This window comes from Mus caroli, chromosome 13, assembly GCF_900094665.2.
Source record: "Mus caroli chromosome 13, CAROLI_EIJ_v1.1, whole genome shotgun sequence".
Classification (NCBI taxonomy): Eukaryota; Metazoa; Chordata; class Mammalia; order Rodentia; family Muridae; genus Mus; species Mus caroli.
Window position 1 is genome coordinate 16958988 of NC_034582.1, and position 10212 is coordinate 16969199.

At 44.9% G+C, this 10212-nt stretch overlaps 3 protein-coding genes and 1 non-coding gene across 4 annotated transcripts in view; 3 read left to right on the forward strand and 1 right to left on the reverse strand.

The window, feature by feature from the left end:
- LOC110308465 (histone H2A type 1-B/E) overlaps positions 1–376 on the reverse strand; it is a 28193-nt gene extending 27817 nt beyond the window's left edge. The window contains exon 1 of the mRNA XM_021180927.2: positions 173–376. Within this exon, the coding sequence (XP_021036586.2) occupies positions 173–376 (204 nt within the window). The remainder of the gene's footprint in view (positions 1–172) is intronic.
- The window catches only part of LOC110308660 (histone H2B type 1-M), a 105903-nt gene that overhangs the window by 58753 nt on the left and 36938 nt on the right, over positions 1–10212 (forward strand). The gene's annotated exons all lie outside the window — the stretch shown is intronic.
- Positions 609–2346, forward strand: LOC110308653 (histone H2B type 1-like). Its single transcript, XM_021181074.2, has 2 exons — positions 609–1018; positions 2158–2346. Exons 1-2 carry the CDS (start codon positions 642–644, stop codon positions 2195–2197), a joined length of 417 nt encoding a protein of 138 aa, XP_021036733.1. The 5' UTR covers positions 609–641; the 3' UTR covers positions 2198–2346.
- On the forward strand, positions 8933–9015 carry Trnal-uaa. Its single transcript has one exon. It is a non-coding gene; the product is annotated as a tRNA-Leu (tRNA).

Here is a 10212-nt window from a genome sequence, read left to right on the forward strand (position 1 = left end):
TGTGGTGGCTCTCGGTCTTCTTGGGCAGCAGCACGGCCTGGATGTTGGGCAGGACGCCGCCCTGCGCGATGGTCACGCGGCCCAGCAGCTTGTTGAGCTCCTCGTCGTTGCGGATGGCCAGCTGCAGGTGGCGCGGGATGATGCGCGTCTTCTTGTTGTCGCGGGCCGCGTTGCCCGCCAGCTCCAGGATCTCGGCCGTCAGGTACTCCAGCACGGCCGCCAGGTACACCGGGGCGCCGGCGCCCACGCGCTCCGAGTAGTTGCCCTTGCGGAGCAGCCGGTGCACGCGGCCCACGGGGAACTGCAGGCCGGCCCGGGAGGAGCGGGTCTTGGCCTTGGCGCGAGCCTTACCGCCCTGTTTGCCGCGTCCAGACATTCTAAAGAATAGGGAAGAACTTAAAACTGCAAAGGCCAAAGTTGGAGGAGCTTAGCCTTTATAGGATTGTCCGAGCGCGAAAAAGAGCCTATACGATTGGCTGTCTTCTTCTTTTCGTCTAGACCAATGGGAGGCGTTTATGCCGAAGATTCTGATTTTAACCAATCAGAAATGTGTATCTCTAAGCCTCATTTGAATAACGCCTTATTAAAAAGCGAAGGGCTCACGGCGCAAGTTTGTAGAGTGGTAGAGTTCTTGACCTAACATGCCTGAGCCTGTTAAGTCCGCTCCCGCCCCGAAGAAGGGCTCCAAGAAGGCGGTGACCAAGGCCCAGAAGAAGGACGGCAAGAAGCGCAAGCGCAGCCGCAAGGAGAGTTACTCGGTGTACGTGTACAAGGTGCTGAAGCAAGTGCACCCCGACACCGGCATCTCCTCCAAGGCCATGGGCATCATGAACTCGTTCGTCAACGACATCTTCGAGCGCATCGCAGGCGAGGCGTCCCGCCTGGCGCATTACAACAAGCGCTCGACCATCACGTCCCGGGAGATCCAGACGGCCGTGCGCCTGCTGCTGCCCGGGGAGCTGGCCAAGCACGCGGTGTCGGAGGGCACCAAGGCCGTCACCAAGTACACCAGCTCCAAGTGAGTTCGCCTGACTCACTCCAAACACGAAGGCTCTTTTCAGAGCCACCCACGTTCTCAAAACAGAGATGGATTGCTTGTTAGGTGATTCTACCTGACTCGGACATTCTAGTTACTATTTTTAAGGGGTTTAGTAAGGGTTTTTGTCTTAAGGTTTTGTTTTACATTTTTATTTTAATCCTAATATTGTTTTTCTGCCCCCAGCTCTCCTAGAATTCTCTTAAATCAGGTTAACCTCGAAAATCGAGGGCTGATCCCTCTGTCCTGAGTACTTGGGTTAAATTCCTGCACCCACAGTCATTAACAATTGTTTCTATTTAATATCCCAGAATCAATGAGGATTGCTTAGTTTAAATTTAGCCTGTGTTGTTAGTGCTACGACCTAGTGTTTCAAATCTGCATTTGAACTCCTGAAGCTAAGACGTCACAATAGATTCTGTTCAGTAAGACAGACACCTCATTAGAGCCCCGAGGTCTACATGATTCTTGCTGAAAACTTGAGATGTAGTCAAGCGCAGCTTAATTTGATCGGGTCCTATTTTCTTAGTCGTTTGGTTTAAGTTTTTTGTTTTCAGAACGGATTTCACTGGTTAGCAGTATATTCTCGAACTAATTATAGCTAGACTAACCTCAAGATTGGACATTCGGCCTCAGTTTCATAAATCGCCGGAATTAAAGGCCTGTACAACCAGACTTGCTCTTACAAGGCCCCAGCTAAGCACCAAGGAAACAAAGCTTTCTTCTTTTTTCCTAAGTGTATTCAACTTTTTAAAATTTCTTCTGTTCCACCTTCATTGTCTACTGGTGTGGTGATGATTGGAATTAGGTTGTGGGAGGAAAAAAAACCTCAAAAGGATATTGATTGCTTGGGATTGTCCTGGAATTTTTCAGAGGATAAAATACTAAGTAAAGATTAAATCAAACCAATTTAAAGACGAAAAAGCCCTTTTTCTGTAAGTCCTCTAGGATAGTAAATGCAAATGGTGATGACTTAGGTGCGAATATGAACAACTCAAAGTAGTTAATTATCAGTGAGAAGTTAGTGTGCCACTGCTAAAAGAAACATTAGCTGTGTATGACTTGTAAGGTCTTACTAAAGCCTAACAATTTTCCTTAATCATCTCCATTAATCTCTATAGAATCCTGTGGAACAAATTCTATTATCTTCCTTCCTTTTAAAGTTGAGGAAATTAAAATGATTGTACGGAAGCTGCAACATAAATAGAGGCTTGTCTGAGTGGAGACCGAACTGTGAACCACCCTCCACAATATGATCCTGAAAAAGAAGTATTTAATACATTATAAAAATAAAGGTTTCAATCTATCCCGATATGTAATAGAGTCTCTTCCATCCCCCCCCCCCGCCCCCGCCATATGGGTTTAGGGGTTTGGGTTTTCCACAGAGGATTGGTAGCTTTGGATCTTTGATTTTGTGTGTGCTCTGTAACAAGGCTTCCCTAGAAAACCTCCTTCCTAGGCCTCACACTGGGCTTACAGGCTTGCTTTAGAGTTAGAAGGAATTCAGACTGAATTCTTGTGAGGGAAAGTGAAGTTTCCTGTCTCCTCTCACTGTGCCATGATTAAAACTGTGGTGGCAAATAGATTAGCCGGAGAAGCTGTGAGACCAAAGCAGAAAATACATTGTTCTTAAGTCTCTATACCTTACAAGAGTAAGTTTGTTTCCCACACCTAATGTATCCTGCAAAGCAGGTCTTTCAATTTCCTCATCTTGTGGCTCCACAATGTATGATGCTAAACTCCTGAACCTGTAATATTTAATTGCCTTTAGCCTTACTAAAATGTTTCTTACCAGATACCTTGATGACTACCCTTCCACATGATGTATTTTCATAACTTATCTACCTCACAGGCAGCCTGGAGCCCTGAGCCCCCAACTCTTCTGTCTTGGTGCGAACAACACAACTTTTCTATCAGTCCTAATGTTTCCTCATAAAAGGTACCTCAAAAGCCAGTGAGGGGGCTGCTCTCTGGAATCTTAACCTTGGGAGAGGCAGCAGGCTTCCCAGTTCTAAATATAAAGCTTACTTTACTCAAGATAGCTGTGGATTTGTCAGGTCTAACAAAGTGTGTAGGTATATTAGATGAAAGAAAACCAAATACCCTGATTAAAGCTGTCTTGACGTTTATATTCCTTCTTAGTGCAGGATGGAAGTTATACAGGCAAACAAGTGGAAAGGAAGTGAGCTAGGGAACAGTCTTGCAATAAACCATTTGTGGCAAGTCTGTATGCACAAGGAGTTGATCTTGAAGATCTCTGCAGATGCAATCTCTACTTCAAACGGTTCTCGGAAGAAAGTCTTGATATTTCAGTAGCTTCTGAAAATTTGTCTTTGGACAATTAGTCTTTTAAGAGAACGTCAAAACAAGTCCCTTCCTGAGTTTGCTGGGCCACGAATGCCTTCATCTGCAGTGCAGCAGGCATAATGTTCTATGTGCATATGAAAAGATGAATACTCCTATTAGGACCCAGGCTGTTAGTCTCCAGCTACAGGGATAGAATCTCCCGCACTGCTGCCTGCGGCAATAAGGAGTTCCCGTAATCTTTGGGAGGGCCCACCTCATTTGCGATCAGTCCCTGGCTTTCACACAGAAAGGAATCTCAAGGTCACACAGAGGACTTGAAGCCAAAGGCAAAACATCTCTTTAAGGCAGCTTCTTTTGTGCAAAACAGTGCCCCAGGCAGAGGACTTGATCCTACCGGCTTTAATCCGAGCACTCGGGAGGCGGGCAGACCTCTGAGTGTGAAACTGGCTCTAGAAGGAGCGCCACAGCAGCAGGAGTTCCATAAGGCTTTTCTGTCCCAAAAAGGAGGGGGGGGGGGCGACAGAGAAGAAAGAGCTCCTGCCAGAACGTAAACTGTGCTAACTAGCCCAGGAGTACAGAAAATTCACTTGGTTTTACTGTAAGGAAGTGGTTGCAGTGTCTTTTCCCCTTCGGCTGGACTCTCACCAGTCTCCTGAATGGCTTGTTTAAATGGAGCTGATGTAAAGGAAGAGAAGAGAAGGGGACATCTGCCTTGCTCCAGGTCATCTTCCTGTTCTGGGAATGTATTGGAGGTCAGGGAATGTGACTTCTCTGTGGAAACAAACTTTGTTCCTGGTGAAGTAAAAGATTTGCATACAAGTTATGCAAGGTCTTGAGCATTAAAGGTATAATATATTTATGGAATAGTGGGACTGGAAAAGCCAGCTAGTTTGGATTTTTAAAAAAAAATCACAATTATGAGCCACCATTAAAAACGAGTTGGGAGTCACTTTTTTTAAAATGTTACACAATATTTATTTATTTATTTATTTATTTTGTACTAGTAGGGTTAAGAGAAGGAAACCTGGATAAATTTTTAATATACTTAGTATAAAAATGTATAAGTAGACTTTTGACTTGAGAACAGTGTGCCTTGTTATGTTTGTCCCTGTAGCTATTTGTTATGACTTCACAAGGTATAGTAGGGTTTTTTATTTGATTTAGTTTCTTTTATGGGTGTGGAAGAAGTGGGGGAGTTGGTTTTGGAATTTGGTGTGTGTGTGTTCTTATGTATTTCTTTGGTTGGTTGTTGGTTTGTTTTGGTTGTTTTGATTGCTTGGTTGGTTAGTTGGTTGGTTTGTTTGAGACAAGGTTTCTTTCTCTGTGTATCCCTCCCTGTATGTTGTAGAACAAACTCCCTAGACCAGGCTGGACTCAAATTCAGAGATCCTCCTGCCTATGTCTCCAAACTACTGGGATTAAAGGCATGGACTACCACCACCTGGCTGTATAGTTCAGTTTTACTTTGAGGCATTAAATCATTCAGTCCTTAAACTATATCTGTATAGCTAAATATTAATACCCAAATGGTGGAAAGAATATAAATGAAAATGCTATAATTTTTTCCTATGTACATTCAGTAATAAATTTTGTTTTATAAGGCTGTCAGTCATGGTCTTGTGCATTCACACAGCAGGGAATGGGTGGGCTGGTGAGTTGACAACATGGTACTGGTTGGTTCTTGGTCAAGTTGTCAGGAACTGTAAGCACCTGGAAAAGGGGGAAACGTCCAGTGAGGAATTGTCTCCACGACATGCGTCTGAAGGGGCGTCAGATTGATGACTGATCTGAAGCTCATTGTGGGCAGTCCCACTTTACCCAGGTGGCCCTAGGTGGCCTGGACAATATGGCTAAGTATGAAGAATTGACGAAAGCCAGAAAGCAGGATGCCTCTTCAGACTTTGCTTTAGTTTCTGCACTCAAGTTCCTACTTAGAATTCAAGATCCAACTTCCCTCAGGCATGACCTATAACCTAGAAGATGGGAACGAGACCTTTCCTCTGCCAAGCTGCTTCGGTCATGGTGTTTTATCACAGCAACAAAATCATTCTTAAGTCTCAGGATAAATATCCCTGGGATGGAGAATTAGCAAATAGGCCTACAAAGCCAGCTTTTAAGATCCAGATAGAACCGGGCGTGGTGGCACACGCCTTTAATCCCAGCACTCAGGAGGGAGAGGCAGGCGGATTTCTGAGTTCGAGGCCAGCCTGGTCTACAGAGTGAGTTCCAGGACAACCAGGGCTATACAGAGAAACCCTGTCTCGGAAAACCAAAAAAAAAAAAAAAAGATCCAGATAGGACGACTGCTGTAAATATAAGGGCAGCCTGGGCTAATGGAGAGACCCCAAGAGCTCAGCTGGTACAGTGTGGGCTTAATATGCAAGAAGTTGGATACCTAGCTAGGGTTTTACCACATAACACCCTGCACCATGGCTCGGGCCTGTAACCCAGGACATAGGAATGAAGACAGAAAAGTGGAAGTTCAAGGTCGCTCAAGCTACCCGAGGTCCTCTCTCAAAAAGCAAACAGAAAAGCAAGCCCAAAGGCATGGGCATCTTTTTTATCAGGAGTGATGACCTTCATAGGACACCTGCTTCACAGTCAAACCCACAGACTGTACAGGAACACACTGGGTACAGTTGTTCTTTGACAGCACTGGGTACAGTTGTTCTTTGACAGTGGGAGGTCAGTAAGGAACTTTTCCGAGCAAGTACAAGAGATTCCCCCCACCACCAAGTTTCTCCTTGGCTAGGATGCAGCTCAGCTGGCAGTGATTGTCCTAGAGTGCTCTTGCCTAGCATTGCTAAGGCCCTGAATTTAGTGGAGGTGGGGCTGAGCCAGGGGTCAGGATGCATGCCTGTAATTCCAGCACACAGAAAGCCTATGCAGGAGGATAGCTGAGAGTTAGAGGCCAGCTGGGGCTACATAGTAGGACCATACCTCAAAACAAAATGAAGCCCCCCCCCAATAAAAACAAACAGAGAACACTCCACTTCTGAATTTACAAACATATTACACTTGCTGAACTAATGGAAAACAGGAACAAAATTCCATTGCTTTCTTACTTGTCTGTGTTAGTAAACTTGTTTTGGTTTTGGGGGGGGGGGCAGAGTTTTGCTGTGTAACCTTGACCGCCTACCTCAGTCTCCCAAATGCTGACAAGAGCCACCACATCTGCTGTCTCTTCTTAAAAAATATCCTTTTCATTTATTTTTATTTCTGTATATGGTTGTGTGCCTCAGTGTATGTATGTCTATCATGTGCTTCGGGGACTCAAATGGCTCAAAAGAGCGCCTCTGGTCTCCGAGACTGGAGTGACAGCAGTTGTGTGTCACAATGTGGGTTCTGAGAACTAAACGTGAGTCAAGGAGCAGTAAGCATTCNTGACCCTGAGCTATTTCTCCAACCTTCTTCTTAGTTTGAAATCTTGTTTTCTCTTTCAGCAAAGTGTTGTACCTTCAAGAACACATGTCTTCTTGACAGGGCAATGAGAGGTCCACTTAGTTGGTCACACATCACCATGGGCTTCCCTGTGCAGCTTTTGTGTCCTTCCTTAGATGAGACTAACATTTACCCAGGGAAAGAAGAAGGTCTTCCTGCGAGGAAGAGGGCCTCATCCGACTGACTGCAGAGGCAAATAGGTCAGAAACAGATCCTCCACAGCGAGGTGGCCTTGTCTCCTCTGCCACTGATTGCTTTTAGCATGAGACACTGTTTTCCCATATTTAACCTCAGACTGAAATCTTTTCAGCTCTTTCTAGGGCTTGAGCTGGAGCCCTTTGAACTGAAAATCTACCGTTGACTCCCGCTTGCTAACTGTAGGTGTTGTGAGTTGTCAGTCATGTATGTAGATACATGCATATATTCACTTGATATTGGTTTTGTTTCTGACTAATGAAGTGGTAAATGTCCCGTCCAGCAGGACCTAGTTATTCCGTGGGTTGAGGAGGACTGAGTCCTGCAAGAGAAATGAGCGGAGAAAGGGAAGCAAGACCAAGCAAAGAGTTGTCAAGGTCTGTTTAATGGAGGCTGGGAGCCTGATTATAAGCACACAGTGAGAGAAAATAGGGAGGGGCCAAGGGGACATAATAAAATGCAGAGAAATGGATGGACATCTGGGGCAGATGCTGATTATCTTGGAATGTTGGCCCCCTAACGATCCCGGGCGGCCTTCAAACATTCTGCAGTTTATCTAGGAGTGCCACAAACAGTCCCAGGCACCAAACGGAGACATGGAGGAGGAGGTGAAGCTGCCTTAATCTAAGCAGTTCTAGGCGCCAAGTGAAGGAGGGAGTGAAGCTGGCAGTCTCAGGCGCCAGGTGGAGGCGATGAAGGAGGGGGTGACATAATTCCCTTCAAAGGGTCAGCCAGATCTTTAGGGTGAGAGTGACTGCAGGATCTAGTTTCCCACAGTTTGGTCTCTCACAGGTAAAGACAGACTGGTTAGGGTGAGGTGGTAGGGCTATAAATGCCTTTATAATCTCTACACAAAGAAGGCCCTAATTTAAGTTTTATTTTTCCCCCTCCATAAATATTTTCTCTTTGAAAAGACAACCCATCTCTGGAGTCCCTTCCTCTGTACCTGAAATTCTGGGAGAACAGGGACTCATTTTTCCCACAACTGTTGCATGCCTAGTCCTCAGATGTATGTACCTGCTGGCACCCAAACCCAAGCCTTTCTGCTTACCAGACAGATACTTTAACCAACTTAAACCACAAGGCCTCACAAGCCATGGTCTTAGATGATATGCTATGTTATAAATTTCCCTCCCTCAAACTCCATCTTTATTCTGTGTCCTCTTAGTGAAGCATGGGAGAATGTATACCAGGTCATTTATTCAGGGTTTTGCTGTTCTCACAGCAAAACACTCTCATCTTCCTTAACTCGGATTTGGTGTTGGCATGGCATTCTTTAAACCAGATTAAGAGGCGGGCTTCCTTGAGTTAAATTTCTTGGGTAGGAAATGTCAAATACTATTCTTCTAAATCTGAATATGCAGCTATTTAAGATGAAAGTACATGTCCCCAACAAAAGCAGATGAATCATAAAAACCAAAACAGAATAAAGCAAAACAAATAAACAAAAACTGTTCATAATGGTACATCTGTAATTCCAACACCTGGACACAGTAAAAACATTCAACTCACAGTCCTTGCCTAGCTTGCTCAAAGCCCTGGGTTTGATCACGGCCTGCTGGCACACTCCTGTGCCAACAAGAGAGGAGCAAAAGCAGGAGGACCTCTAAGCTCCAGGCCAACCTGGTGTACATATAGCATGTGGTGGACCCTCCTGTAATCTCAGTCCTGTGGAGCAGGAGGCTTTCCAAAACCCCCATGCAACTACACCATCCCCGCCACCCCCCCCCGTCTCCCCTTACCCACCCCCACCCCCACACACAGGTGGCTTTCCTTTGCATATCAAGGAAAAGCAAAGATTTATTGTATTGGAGGTAATCATGAAAAACGATTTCTTAAAATGAAGAAAAAGCTTTCAGTATTATAATCGCCATAGTTCAAGGAATCTTTGCGTTGGTTTATGCTCTTGAATAGAGAATGATCTGAAATGATCCTTAAAGATCTGCTAGCTGTACTGGGATGGCCAAGTGGTTAAGACGTTGGACTTAAGATCCAATGGGCGGATGCCTGCGTGGGTTCGAACCCAACTCCCAGTATCAGTGGCTGTACTGTTCATCTAGTTGCTGTGGTGCTTTTGGAGTTTATCCACCCCATGAAGGAGTATTTTTTTTTTTATTTACTTACTTACTTTTATAATACACCCTGGTAGCACGGGCTGGCTTCCCTATTTCCTTAGATCTCCCAAGCATAGGGCAATAGTGGCTCCATCTTCACAGACAGTGGTTTGCCGATGGGTTTCGACAATAGTCTTCTCAGGTTTCCAACACGAGGAAAACCTATCCACCAGTATTGGTTTTCCTGAGCTTTTAACATTCCAAGAGGATTGGCCAAACCCTTGCACTTGTTGTCTATATGGAAATGTACTCGGGTTCTCTGAACTTTGCAGACCCAGAATTCCCTGAATGAAGAAAAGGCCAGGACCCATGATGGGACCTTGCTAAATTAAAATATTCAATAAAAGTTTTACTGTTAGCCTTTCCCCCATTGTTCCTCAGAGGGAACCTATATCCCTACACTAGGGTAACTGTATATTTAGGGAAAGAAGCAATTGAACTTTCTAGGGGCTATTTAATACTGGTTCTGAATTGACATTGACGCATGTCCCCCTTCAGTTAGAGTAGGGACTTAGGCCGAATGGTTAATGGAGCTTTGGCTGAAGTCTAACTTACGGTGGGTCCAGTGTTCCTTGACCCCTCCTGTAATCATTTCTCCAGTCCAAGAATGAATAAATGAGATTGGCATACNTAGAAGTTGGCAGAATCCTGATATTGGTTCCATGACCTTTAAAATGAAGGCTCTTCTGGTTGGAAAGGTTAAGTGGAAGCCATTGGAGTTGCGTTTGCCAAAAAACCTAGTGACTAAAATCCAATATTGCAGACCTGGAAGGATTTAAGAAGTTAGTGCCTACATCAAGAACTTGAAAGATACAGGGTGGTGGTTTCCAGCACATCTCCCTTTAACTCTATCTGGCCTGTGCAGAAGACAAGTGGATCCTGAAGAAATGACAGTGACTGATCACGCACTTAATCAGATAGTGACTCTACTTGCAGCCACAAATCCAGATGTTGTATCCTTACTTCCACAGACCAACGCATCTCCTGGTAAATGATGTGTAGCCATTGATCTAGAAAATTCCCTTTTCTCAGTGCCTGTCCACAAGGACCACCACAAGCAGTTTGCTTTCCATTGGGAAGGCCAGCAGTTTTCCCCCAACGATGTATTAACTTTCCAGC

Coding starts and splice junctions, on each gene's coding strand:
- LOC110308653 (XM_021181074.2), top strand. CDS start 642: ATGCCTGAGCCTGTTAAGTCCGCTCCCGCCCCGAAGAAGGGCTCCAAG. Junction 1,019..2,157: donor ACCAAGTACACCAGCTCCAA/GTGAGTTCGCCT, acceptor TAATCTCTATAG/AATCCTGTGGAACAAATTCT.